Consider the following 14,143-nt stretch of genomic DNA (forward strand, 5'->3'; position numbering starts at 1 on the left):
GTTTATTTTGAGAGAAAACAACATGAAAATATACTTAATTTTTGTTCATTTTATTTAGTTGAGCTAGTTTTACATCAGCTGGATTTAGGTGGTTTTCTATAATAGATATATGGCAACAATTAGTGTAATTGATTCAATTCATCTGCCAAACATTTCTTTTATTAGTCAATAAATTTGATATAAAAAAAAACAGATTTTTATATCCAATAAACCTGTTCCTCAGGATATTTGATATCTAATTAATATTTTATATATATGTTTAGGATAATTGATGTATGGCAACAATTAGGGCTGCAATTAGAGTAACAATTAATGTAGTAATTGATCAAATTAATCTGTCAAGTATTTAATTGATAAAACGATTAATCGAGTAATTCGGATGCGGCTTTCCGTGATTTATATGAAATCAGAGAACAGAGAGGCAGAGATATAGTAACATTGTCATAGCATTGCTAAATATGCATTTGTTTTAATAAAATATTGTTAAATGCCTTAAAAGAGTAATGAAAATGTGGCTTTTTTAATAGGAATTCAGGGCTTTTCAAGTCAATTTGGTAAAGCACCTTTATTTGAATTTACCTGAGGCTTTTAATATCAGTCTCAACCAACCTGATCTCACGAGAAAACATAACTATTTTATGGCATTATCTGGTAAATTCATACAATGTGATTTGTACAAAAATCAAAAACATTTTTAGGAAAAAAGTAAGCATGAAGCTCCACCCCCTACCCCATCTCTGTTAGTGGGGCTTAAAGGGGACATAACACACACAGTTTAACCCAATCTCATGTTAATCTTAAGTACCTATAGAGTAGTACTGCATCCTTCATATCTCCAAAAATTCTTTAGTTTTATCATATTTATAAAAGAAAGATACAGCTTCACGATTTTCTCCGGAAACAGCCGAGCTCCTGGAGGCGCGCCGTGGGTGAGCTAAAGAGTGACGAGCACTTGGGCGCCGAATGCCAACAAAACACAGACATTTGATGCCGTTTCACTTACCATCTGCAGTTCTGAATCATGACCGGGATCTTTTATAGCTGGGACCGCTCCATCTTTCAGTATCAAACGATGTGCTAATCCAGCGTCCAACTGGGCCTTGTTTATAAAACGTTCGTCAACAAACACACTTGTGAAACTGTGTTGCTGCTCCGGAAAAACAAACTGCATCCACTGTTTACATAAGGTTGGGTTCTTTAGGAAGCTGAACAAAGTTATCTTTCCCTTACAATCAAAAACACACTTCTTTGGAGACATTCTTCCCGAGAGAGTCCCGTGCAACGCTGCTGAATGAAGTGCGTTGATGGGCGTGATCTCGCTCTTGCTCTGGTCGATGCGTGCGCGGGCGCGCTCTTCCGGGAGAAATGCCCATATAACTCAGAAACTTGTACGAACCCGGAAGTACGATTTTTAGCACAGAAATACTCCGTCATACGTACAAATCGTTTTTTGAAATTTTGTCCATGCATGAGAATCCAACTCTTTAACAGTGTAAACAACTCTGAATACATGAAACAGCATTGTACCCCCCCCCTTTAAGCAGGTCGTATGAAAATGTACGAATGGAATCTGAAAAATTCATACACATCAACCACTGTTTCGGCAAAATGTGAAATAGATATGAGTTTCCATAAGATTGTGTTGTTTTCAACCCCTGGCCGAGACACTTGTCAATGTTCTGGATATGAACCTGCATGGGTCTCAGGCAGACCTTGGGTTTTCAGATTCAAGCGGACCAGACTGTGAAGACCGCTAGTGTCAGTCAAGGGTTCAGGGTTCGACTGATTTAGGGTAGGGTTGTGACGGTGAGGAAATTTTCCCACCAGTTAATCGACGTGTGACAACACCGGTAATACTGGTATCACCGTTGGGGTGTGGGGGGAGAGGGGTTGTTAGTTCGTTTGAGTTTCCCTCTTTTCTTTGCTTTCAAATGGCTTGTAAAAGTGTGCATTTTACTTTCAGTTTCAAATTAGCGGCAATTGAATTGACGCAATTTGGCGTCAAGCAATTGTTCATTTAAGTTTTCCCTCTTTTCCTCGGATTTCTTGGCTTTCAAACAGCTTGAAAAAGCGCCGTGCACGTTTTACTTTCACTTTCAATTTAGCGGCAATTCGCCGTTGATTCAATTCAAGCAACAACAACGTCAAACTCAGAACTTTTATTAACAAAACGAATAAAAATACACCATATATGCCTAATAAAATAACAAATTACTTAGGCTACACAAAGTTTAAATAGGTATATAAAACTGAATATCAGCAAACACTGTGGAACCAAATAAATAAGAAACGAATGTTTAAGAAAACTTCCAGTCAATAGGCTTTTCAAAATCTAAAATATTGCCAAACAAGCACCTTTGCGTTTCCTTTCTAAACAATCTTCTGCTATCGTCTTGTCTTTCTCACCTCACTCTTGTCAGTCAGCTCGACTCACTCTCCTCGCGTGATAAATAAAATCTGACTCCTGCTCCGTGGTGCACTGTCGTTCGCGCACGGTTCGGCATGCTGCATTGAGCGTTTAGTTTTTAAAAGTGTCTGTCCTCTAACTGAACTAGGCTAAATGATTTTTGTTACTATAAAAAAATCAAAACGATGGTGGGTGGCGGTGCCACGGTAGGCAAATGACGTAACCGGTGTTGCGGCTTAACACCGGTATAACCGAAAACACCGTCTATCGCGGCAAGCCTAGTTTAGGGTTGCAAAAAGGTGGAAAATTTCCAGTCAATTTCGGAAATATTCCAGAAATTTTGGAAACTTTCCAGGATGTTTTGGAATACTCCAGGAATTTTTGGAAAGTTTCCGGAAATTTACTGGAAATTGTCCACCCCTTTGCAACCCTAGACTGGTTATCATGGGCAGTTAGTGATAGCTACACTTTTCGGCAGCAAAAAGCATCTATATCCAGTGAAAGCTTTTCAAAAATTTCCCTTTATTTTCTTGTGATGACTTCAGCCAATCAGCACTGCCATGACATCATTTCCGTCCGGGAATGTCTGAAGAAATTATGGGCCAGATTTACTAAACAGGGCAAATTAGCGTTAGAGCGCTATTCCATAAATGCGCCAATGGGAGGGGAAAATTCTGCGGGTGATTTACTTACAATGTGCACATTAAAGAACAGACGCAGGCAGATCATTTCCATAATGACCAGCACAATCTGCCAAGCGCAGCGCAAATTACCACCTGCTTTTAGCCATGCTTTTTTGGGCATTAAATAATGTCGCAAATACCAGTGAATTGACGAGCGCAAATCTTAGTAAATCGTGTTGCGTGATTCATTTAAATACTCTCATCCCATAAATTTACCGATCAAAAGGGAAACTCCTACAAATGCATATTCAGTAACGTGAGTCGCAAAAATAACCGTGTCCACGCCTTTTCAGTGCTAATTTCCCATTGTGTGTCTTTAGTAAATCCTGACAGTAGTTTTTAACGCCAAATGAGGGTTTGCGCTGGCGAAAGCCCTATGAATGCCAAACATTCCGTAAAGCTAATGGAAGATTAGAATTGTTAAATGTCTTCAAAAGTTTTTAAAGAGCGCAGCCCACTTTAGGCCGAAATGATCTGTATGTTTAGCGCTGAATTAATTTCAGAAGTTTAATACTGAGGAATGGGAAATATCTACGCAGTGCAGCCTTGCAACCACCGTAATAAAAAGAAACACCTCTTCAAGACTAATTGCCATCTTTGAGAGTTGTCCTGCTGCCCGTGAGTCATGCTGAAGAGTGACAGGAGGAGAGCTTTGGTGAGTCTCCTGACGGGCCGAGTAGATGTGCATGGGACTCTCTGGGCTCTCAAGTCCCCGGTCAGTGCCTCATCTCTGGCCCGGCCCCAGCAGGCCTGTCTCACAGAGCACTAGGTCATTCACATGCATCATCTGTTCTCCTCTGCCAGGCTGCTTGTTTGTTTTTGTCTTTGCCTTGGGAAATTTGCAGTGTCGGAGAGCATTTCAGCTCGAAGCATCTGTTGTAGGCAGCCTGGGTTTTGTTTTCTTTTCTTTTTTTAATCAATCGACCTGAAACAGGAGGATACTGCTGCTCAAAAACAGGAGAGGGAGAATTTCATAACACTGATTTTGTTGTAGAGTCTGTGCATTACAGTCATTTTATGGCAACAAAAACACTGCTGTTTAATAAATAGTGAAATGTGAGAGATTTAATAAGTGAATTAACTGTAGGCTGTTTATGATTGGCATGCGGTGCAGCATCTTGTTTTATTAATGTAGTATGTCTGCTCACATATTGGCTAGTTTAAATGGCTAATCACAATAGAGTCGGAACTGTACATTATATATTTCTTATTTTTCTTGCACGGACTTGGTTAGGTCAGTAGAAGAAACAGACATTTCAGAGACTTTTAATGAAAGATTATGAAATCAAAAAGTTTTTTCGCTATATAATAATGTGTACCGATGAGTCATACACAATAAGACTAGGGACATTTCTATGGCAAGTCAATAGGGTCTGTTTCATGTCGTCTTCAAAGTGAACAAACATACTGAGTGATGAGTCACCAACAGAAGGAAAACCAACATACTGATTTTAGTAAGGGCAAAAATGAAATCGAAAACTGTTGTTTGGATGATAGTCTTTTAATTATTAATTGCTGATAAAATGTGCAAAATGGGAGTGAAGGGAATATTTCAAGGCTTTAGACTTTCAAAAGTCACGCATGACCTTTTTTAACCCTCAGAGACCCCATGCAGTGAAGCTGAATGAAAAGGAAAGAAATCTTCTAAATATGGCTTAAACCTACAGCAGTTTATCTGTTTAATTAATTAAATTTTATTTAATTATATAAAAATATAATTTAGTTAAAGGGATACTCCACCCCAAAATGAAAATTTTGTCATTAATCACTGACCCCCATGTTGTTCCAAACCCGTAAAAGCTTCGTTCGTCTTCGGAACACAATTTAAGATATTTTGGATGAAAACCGGGAGGCTTGTGACTGTCCCATTGACCGCCAAGTAAATTACACTTTCAAGGTCCAGAAAAGTATGAAAGACATCGTCAGAATAGTCCATCTGCCATCAGTGGTTCAACCGTAACGTTATGAAGCGACGAGAATACTTTTTGTAAACGAAGAAAACAAAAATAACGACTTTATTCAACAATTCGTCTCCTCTGTGTCTCTCTGCCTCACCGTAGCGCCATTTTGGAGAACATCCACTGAACACAAGTAGCGTACACTATTCTGTGTCAGCCTCGACACAAGGATACGTTTTCTACGTGTATTTACGCTTTGATTTGAACGAAAACAGCGCATCCGTGTGTTGCATCTGACACAGAAGAGCGTACGCTGCTTGCGTTCAGCGGATATTCTCCAAAATGGCACTACGGTGACGCGGAGAGACACAGAGGAGACGAATTGTTGAATAAAGTCGTTATTTTTGTTTTCTTCGCATACAAAAAGTATTCTCGTCGCTTCATAACGTTACGGTTGAACCACTGATGGCAGATGGACTATTCTTGAAAGTGTAATTTACTTGGCGGTCAATGGGACAGTCACAAGCCTCCCGGTTTTCATCCAAAATATCTTAAATTGTGTTCCGAAGACGAACGAAGCTTTTACGGGTTTGGAACAACATGGAGGTCAGTGATTAATGACAAAATTTTCATTTTGGGGTGAAGTATCTCTTTAAATATTAAATACATGTTATATTAAATATGAAATAATTATAAATAAATATCTAATTTAAAATGTTGATTTAATTAATTTTTGATCAAATTTAGCGGTCTTCCAAATAAATATTTGATGAATGGCCAAACAATATGAACTTCTGTAAATATGATTTTTCTCACTGTTGCAGAAATGCAAGAATATGTTGCAGGTCAGTTTTACACATTTTGGTTTTTGTGTTTTTGGAAATACTGGTTAACCTATGATGCTTTTCTTGAAATTTTGTGACTTTTTCTTGTTTAGGGTCATGAAAATGCCTGCAAAAGTGTTGTGTCGGATGTGTTGTGTACTGTGTGTACACAATTTCTATTATGATTGTCATGTTTGTGGGTCAATAAGCCCACATATTTCATCATTAAAGATAACGGCACAGACATTTTTTGAGGTATTTTATGTCAGATTTACATTTAAGCATTTGACAGATGCCTTAATCTGCAAAAATATACACTGCATTAAAGGCGTACATTTTTATCAGTTTATGCATGTCCCTGATGCATACTGAAGTGCTGGTGTCTATTTTCATTCGCATTTGGCATTTGCTGCCATGGCAACCTGCTCTTCTGTATGTATGTGAGCACCATATAGGTCATGCTGCTTATCTGAGGCTCAGCAGAAACAGAACCTGCTCTGCATCCTCGCTGTGATTCATTATGAACATGTAATGGCCAGAGTTTAATATGGCGCATTCATAGGGGGATTGTGAAAGTTGTTTTTATTGATTTTCATAGCTCATGAAAGTATGTGAGCTGGAGGAGGCGGAGTCGACCCTCCACTCATTTGTGAAAAGTTCCTCTCCCCAGTTTGAATTTCTCAAAGTAGTGACTCTCAGTCAGCTCGTTATATAGGAACTGTTGAGATGTTATTCTTATGCTATTCTCAGTATTCAGGCAAGATTAATTTAATGGTCTGGTATCAAATGATAGAATGTTAATAAGGGAAGAACCAGTTCAATCATGACAACTCTCGGAAGATTTTAGCATGGTGATGGATATGACAATGTTAATGTATTTGGTCTTGGCGGAACAGATCTGCTACGCTGCTGCTGAATTGCTGCTGCTGTTGGTTATTGCGGTAGTTGTAGATTATTGCTGCTGCTGCAAGCAAGTACAGAAACTTGCTACTGCCAATGCATATGGCGATACGGTGCCATGAGTATTTAAGACATACTGCTGCTGCACAGATAGCATGTAAAATAACCCGTAGCAGATCTATACAGGTGGAGCTGGGGAAGGTGGAGGGTTTCAGAGAAACTGTGAAAGCGCGCTGCAGGAATCTCAAGTGAATGCTAGCCAGCCATATAAATGCAAGGCAGTAAGCTCATTGGCTGCATATGCAGCATGAACCAATCAGCTTGTGCCAAGTCGTTTAACTCTCTGAATATCATCAGTTACGTTAACACCCCGTCAGAATGTGCCATCTAGAGTTTCATGACTGAACTGTGTATTTATAATCTTGTTTTAGTACCTGGTGCTTAGTAGTTTGTAGTTTCTTTTAGAAGTTAAAGATGTATCCTATTAAGTTACTTAGTTACTTTTATGGAAAGTAATGTGTTGCGTTACGTTACTTTTGCGTTAGTATTTCTCTTCTGGCCTGACTTGCTTGTTTATTTTTGATATAAATAAAGTTCTATTTTTTGGCAAATGTAAAAGCCCTTCTTTCTTGATCTTTGAAGGTCAACAGCAAAGACACTGATTATAAAATGGGATAACTTGTTTGAAAAAGTAACTCAGATATTTTATTGTAAATTAAAAAGTAACCTGTTACTTTACTAGTTACTTGAAAATGTAATCTGATTGCGTATCTATCTATCTAGCTATCTATCTATCTATCTATCTATCTATCTTTGAGTCCAGTATGAGTCAGTTGGACAAAGAAAATTTATACCTACTCTACCGTTTATTGTTTTTGAGTCTTTACCAAGACTACATTTATTTGATCAAAAATACCGTAAAACAGTAATATTGTGTAATATTATTGCATTTCAAAATAGCTGTTTTCTATTTGAATATGTTTTCAAATGTAACTTATTTCTGTGTTATTTCTTCAAAGCTGAATTTCCAGCATCATTACTCCAGTCTTCAGTGTCGCATGATCCTTCAGAAATCATTCTAATATGCTGAATTGATGGTCAAGAAACAATTATTATTATTATTAGTATCAGTGATGAAACAGTGATGCATTTTTCAGGATTCTTTGATAAATAGAACATTCAAAAGAAGCATTTATTTGAAATAGAATTTCTTGTAACATTATAAATGTCTTTAAACTGTCACTTTTGATCAATTTAATGCATCCTTGCTGAATAATATTATTAATTTCTTAGACAAAGACATACTGACCCTGGCCTGTAGTATAGGATAATGTCATTTAACTTACAATACAACTTTTTTATTTTATTTTTAACTGACTTTACAATCCAAATTATCACAATTTATGAGGTTGCTTTCCAAATCCATTCAAAAATCTGCGGAGCATGCGTTTTTGCATATAAATGTCTTAAATAACTTGTGTTTAATTAATTACTGAAGGGATTTATAGTCATTCCCCTGGTAGAGGTGCTCTCATAAAGTGTGTTTAGCAAAACTAGCTAGTGCAACACCTAAATGCCTCTTCTCTTTGATATTACAGGGCAGAAAAAACAGAGGTACTGAGTGAAGACCTGCTGCAGGTGAGATGAAATCAGATCAGTGTGAACACAAGCTGTATATATTTACCTACTGCTCTAATCTACTCTTATTTCTACTGCACAGCTCATATGCTTCACATGTGTTTATTTTGCATTCAGGTGGAGAAGCGTTTAGACCTGGTAAAGCAGGTCTCTCATAGCACACATAAGAAGCTGGCCGCCTGTCTGCAGGGACAACAAGGCACCGATTTAGAAAAGAGATCAGTCAAATCTCCCTCGGTACATCAGCTCTCACACCTCACACTCCTGTTTTCTGCACTGAAATTAATTACACTCATAACAGCTTGATTGTGGTTTTTCCTAAGCAGAAAAAGTTGCCCCTGACGATACTTGCTCAATGTATGGTGGAGGGAGCGGCTGTGTTAGGAGACGACTCTCTTCTTGGGTGAGTTTGTCTTTGTATTTTGATGTCTAAACAGATTTTTCAAACTGTTTACCTTGGGCTGCATCATAATTTACAATCGAATGGGCATCAATGGAGAATTATGCTTTTAAACCCACATTTGCAAAAAGTCTATTTCTTAGTATTTTCTCAGTGTTTGCTTTTGTTTTCCAGTACAAATACCTAAACATTCTTAAATCAAGATACATTTCCTTGTAAGTTTTCACTTTGAATTAAGTTTATTTTCTTAGCCTACACCACAAATGCTTTTTCTTGTTTTAAGCGTAAATTTAATTTGGACAAATTTTTCGGAAAACACAAGACTTGTGATTTACATAATTTTTCTAAAAACTTTACTTTTTTCCCCTTTGGCAGATATTTTTTCTTGTCTTCCAGAATGTGATTTTGCTTCCAAGTAAAAGTCTTAAAATTAAAAAAGGGAAGATGTGGGAAATTAACAGATGGGACGTCAATGTACACTAAAAAAATGGCAATACAAATGGCTCCAGGTTGAGCTGAGGAAGTGATGCCAAAAAGCTGTGATATGTTCAGATTCAGTGATATCACTTCACTCATTTCACACAAACTGATGTAATATTTTAGCAAAAATACTGAATTGTATTATAATACCGATTCAGACAGAAATGGCAGACAAAAGGGTGAATCAATCACTTAGACTGGGCAAGACAAATTTAATAATTGCACAAAGGAAAATCAGAAAGGAAGCATGTAATTCGAGCTTGCAATATATGTATATATATTTGTGTGTGTGTGCATATATATATATATATATATATTCCGTACCCACTGTATATATATATATATAATATTTACTTTTATTTTTATATTTTCAGTTTTCATTTTAATTTTTGTTTATGGAATATTGTGCTTTTGCCATTTGTATTTTTAATATTTCTATTTAGCTTTATTTTTATTTTAAAATTATTTTATTTGTGGTTGTTGCAACATTCATTTTTTTATTTAATTATATAAATCTGTTCGTCTAAAGATTTATATTATTAATTTTATTGTTTTTTTTTTTTTAGTTTTAATTTTAGTTAACAATAAGACCACTGTCAGACTGGACAATATCTACATAAAATACAAAATATTCCACAAAATCACCAGAAGCAGGTAAAATGATCAAACGTTATTAAAGTCATTTGAAACAGTGAACTTATAGGATACAACAACTCATCCTTAAAGGGATAGTTCACCCCAAAAATGAAATTTCTGTCATTAATTACTCACCCTCATGTCGTTCCAAACCTGTAAGACCTCCGTTCATCTTCAGAACACAAATTAAGATATTTTTGATGAAATGTGAGAGCTCTCAGACCCTGTATAGACAGCAACGCAAATGTAATGTTCGTTGTTCGTAATGTTCGGCGGAAGACATAACTCGGGGGAGAATAATTGTTAAATAAATTGTTATTTTTGTTTTCTTTGCACTCAAAAATTATTCTTGTAGCTTCGCAAAACTGAAGTTGAGCCACTGATGTCACATGGGCTGTTTTACCGATGTCCTCACTACGTTTCTGGACCTGGGAACATTTAAAAAATATCTTAATTTGTGTTCCGAAGATGAACGAAGGTCTTACGGGTTTGGAACAACATGAGTGTGAGTAATTAATGACAGAATTTTCATTTTGGGCTGAACTATCCCTTTAAAAACTTAGACTCAGTTGTCATCCAGCACAATAGGTGGCGGTATGCATCTACTTAAGTTGGTTTGTAACCTGCCAGTAAAGAAAAAGAAAGATGCTTTTTTTTTTTTTTTTGGTGATGGCTAGAAATGGATAAAACTACGGCCAGAAGTGATGCAAGTCTTGCAAAATCTAGTTCGCTAGTTGTCTTCTTCACTGTCCGTTTAATTTTTTCCTGTCCATCTGGTGAGATTTTGGTTAAAAAGACTTTGCTACAACGTAGGCTGATTAGTTTGTTAGTTGTATTCTTTACTGTCAATTTAATTGTTTTCTTTCACTTTCTTCCTGTCCATCCAGCGAGATTATCCCTTCTAGTTTAACCGTTTTTTTTTTCAGCCAGGTGGTGTAATTACCACAACCTACCAGCAGGGGCTGTTGGGATCGTGTTAACCTGATAAACCCTATTCAAACTTCTTGTGGTCAGTGTTTGTTTTCTAAATGTCTCTTGCCATGCAACCTGCATTGGTTTGCACTAAATTAATTTGGATAGTTCCTACCAAGGGGCAGATGAAGCAGCACCAAATATATAGAGTTTGATTAGGTACACAACCTTTGACGTCAACATCAAAATATATGGGTAGTTATTGGTCACATTTAAGCTCTTGAGATCTTTCGTGACATTCACTGAGAAGTTTGTGATTAGGATGCAGCCCTGGTTTGGTTGACTGCATTGACTGACCTGTGGTCTCCATCTGCAGTAAGATGCTGAAGCTCTGTGGTGAGTCAGAGGAGAAGTTGGCTCAAGAGCTGCTCGTCTTTGAGTTACAGATTGAAAGAGATGTTGTGGAGCCTCTGTATGTGCTGGCTGAGGTGAGCGTGTTTTTCCTGTCAAAGTTACACTGTAATACACATATTGCATCCTTTTTCATCTGCATCTAACCATTTAGTACCTGACATATGAAATAATAGTGAGAATAAGCTTTTTTTTTTTAATTGAGTATCATATTTGATACATCAGGCTTCAATGGTGTAGTATGATACAGAAGAATATGGAGCTTTAAATTGAGGAGGAAAAAACACCTGTTTTATTCAGAGGCCCAGGCTGAGCAAAAAACATAATTAATACAAAAAATAAAAATGCATTTTGGTGCAGCTTCTGATATTTATATGGCCAAAATGAAAGATGAAAGCAATATATAGTATAACAGACAGCGTTGTGAAGGTTACTTTGGAAATGTAATAGGTTACAGATTACAAGTTCCCCTATTTGAAGTGTAATAAGTAGTGTAACTATTTCAATTACTTTATTAATGTAACTGATTATATTTGATTACTTTTTGATTACTTATATTGAACGTTGTCAATTGTAATTCATTTTCAAATCAAAGAAGCATGTGTCCTATGAAACATTGGTGTCTCATATTTTAGAGCAGTCAGTGCAGTTTTGGAAAGATATTTGTGTGTGAAAATATTCAGATGTAACCTCCCTTTTAATCATTAACATTTTCATAAGTAACTGTAACATTAATTTTGTAATTAAATTACATAACTCTGTTACATGTAACTAGTTACTCCCAAACACTGAAAACAGACTACTTACATAAAATGCATGTAAACATAAATGTATAAACATATAAACACTCTGTATCTCCCAATAATATAGTAATTTAAATGCTTATTTTTATGATCAAAGCTATGTCGTTTTTATTATGGGGGAAAACATAGGGCTATATGCAGCAGGTTTGAAGCAAAGTTTTGATATTTTATTTTGATAATTTAGAGGCCTTTGTGTATCAAATATGCATATTAAATATGATACAGTGAACTTTACAAGGTTAGAAGCTAATCCCTAAATGCTTACGATGTTTATGCATGAAGGTTGTATTGCTTAATTCTTCTCATATGGACATGGTTTGCTGTTTAGGTGGAAATTCCGAACATTCAGAAACAGCGAAAACATTTAGCCAAACTCGTCCTGGACATGGATTCTGCAAGGACACGGTACGAACTATGAGCAAAATTACTGTTGATGTCTGTCCGTGATTCTTCTGCATTGCCCACATTGTGCTCTGACAGCGTCATTGGTCCTCCTGACCTCTAGGTGGCAACAGTCGTCTAAATCTTCAAGTCACCCTAGTAATGTGCAGCAGGGCGGAGCTAAGGCTGATTCCTTGAGAGAGGAAATGGAGGAGACGGCCAATCGAATGGAGATCTGCAGGGTGACGATTCCTCTAACTCTTTCTTCCGCATTTCATTAAAAACTTAAACAAATGCGAGGCAAAATTAGTATGTTACTCTTACCTAATAATCTCCAACTTAAAATGTTCTTCCTTTTTTAATTAAAAAAATTGAAATATTTGTGATAATGTAGACCTACATGTCTTCCTCTCTGTAGGACCAGTTATCAGCGGACATGTACAACTTTGTGGCCAAAGAAATAGACTATGCAAACTACTTTCAAACGGCAAGTACCTCTGGGCACTAAAGGTGAAGTGTGTAATTTTAGTTGGATTGGCTTACAACATGTGTGTGTCCTCTTATTGGTCTTGCTGTAGCTCATAGAGGTTCAGGCGGAGTATCACAGGAAGTCTTTGGAGATTCTGCAGAGTGTGCTGCCACAGATCAAAGCTCACCAGGGTGAGACTCTCCACTTACACTTTAATGTCTGAGCGTACAAGTTTGGTTAAGTGGTGGCTTTCAAGTGTGTGTGTGGGTCTGTAAGTAAACTTCTTTCTGTTGCTTTTTGGAGACTGCATTTTAATGTCCATCATGGTGTGTTTCAGAGGCCTGGATAGAGAAGCCATCGTATGGAAAGGCCCTAGAGGAACATCTAGCCATCAGTGGCAGGGAGATTGCGTTTCCTATCGAAGCGTGCGTCACCATGCTGCTCGAATGTGGCATGCAGGAAGAGGTGTGAGACTGCTGAGAAATAACACAGCATGGCTTATTTATACCTGGAAATGCAGGTTTTTTTTCTACAAACTGAGGGATGAGTGGAAATTATTGTCTGTGGTAATCAACAGCATGTCACAGATGCCGTTCATAGACATTATGCTGTAGATAACCTGAAATGATCTGGAAAGATCCCTGTGTTGATAAAGTCCAATTATAGTAGCATTGACCAGGATTTTTATAGTCTCAGCATCATGTGGAACGTCCCACCTACAGTCCATTCACTGATCAAATAGTTGTATTAATATTTTAATATTGCTGAATACTTCCCTTTGTTGAATTATTTATTTATCGAAATTCCCATAAATGACACATAAAAACTAATCATGAATGGCTGCTTTGCATGTCATTCATGAAGTCTGTATTAACTATACAAAGTTATTAAATTACTCACAATTCGGGTTTTTTTCCCAGAAATTAAGAACTCCGTTCTTCAATTAAAACAATACTTAATGAGGTGAAACTTTTTTTTTTGTATTATTTATTATTTTATGTTACAATATATTATTATAATCATTTATTATAATACATATTTTATAAGAAATACATTAAAATGTATCTAATTCAGTTTATACTAATTTAGTTTATCTAATTTAGGTTACAGTTTGATTATTTTAATATATGAGTAATAATTTAGCTAATTTAGAGGGTGTATGTATATAGGCTACTGTATACATACACACACATATATATATATATATATTAGGGCTGCACGATTAATCGCATGCGATATTTAACGTGCATCTTATCAGTAAAGCCGGTTCTGTAATCAGCGGTAAATCTCCATCACCTGCG

General features: G+C 36.6%; 1 protein-coding gene across 6 annotated transcripts in view; it reads left to right on the forward strand.

Annotated features, from left to right (window-relative positions):
* Window positions 1-14,143, forward strand: part of LOC107672479 (rho GTPase-activating protein 44-like) — a 63,580-nt gene that overhangs the window by 24,953 nt on the left and 24,484 nt on the right. For 5 of the 6 annotated variants that reach the window (XM_016465684.1, XM_016465689.1, XM_016465686.1 and 2 more), the window contains exons 2-10: window positions 8,311-8,350; window positions 8,468-8,587; window positions 8,674-8,753; window positions 11,155-11,266; window positions 12,321-12,397; window positions 12,498-12,615; window positions 12,792-12,860; window positions 12,952-13,033; window positions 13,180-13,307. In XM_016465684.1, coding sequence (XP_016321170.1) covers window positions 8,311-8,350; window positions 8,468-8,587; window positions 8,674-8,753; window positions 11,155-11,266; window positions 12,321-12,397; window positions 12,498-12,615; window positions 12,792-12,860; window positions 12,952-13,033; window positions 13,180-13,307 — 826 coding nt within the window. The remainder of the gene's footprint in view (window positions 1-8,310; window positions 8,351-8,467; window positions 8,588-8,673; window positions 8,754-11,154; window positions 11,267-12,320; window positions 12,398-12,497; window positions 12,616-12,791; window positions 12,861-12,951; window positions 13,034-13,179; window positions 13,308-14,143) is intronic. The other variant, XM_016465685.1, reaches the window with a different exon arrangement.

The sequence above is a fragment of the Sinocyclocheilus anshuiensis genome, unplaced genomic scaffold (assembly GCF_001515605.1).
Source record: "Sinocyclocheilus anshuiensis isolate Anshui unplaced genomic scaffold, SAMN03320099.WGS_v1.1 scaffold1430, whole genome shotgun sequence".
NCBI classification, from domain to species: domain Eukaryota; kingdom Metazoa; phylum Chordata; class Actinopteri; order Cypriniformes; family Cyprinidae; genus Sinocyclocheilus; species Sinocyclocheilus anshuiensis.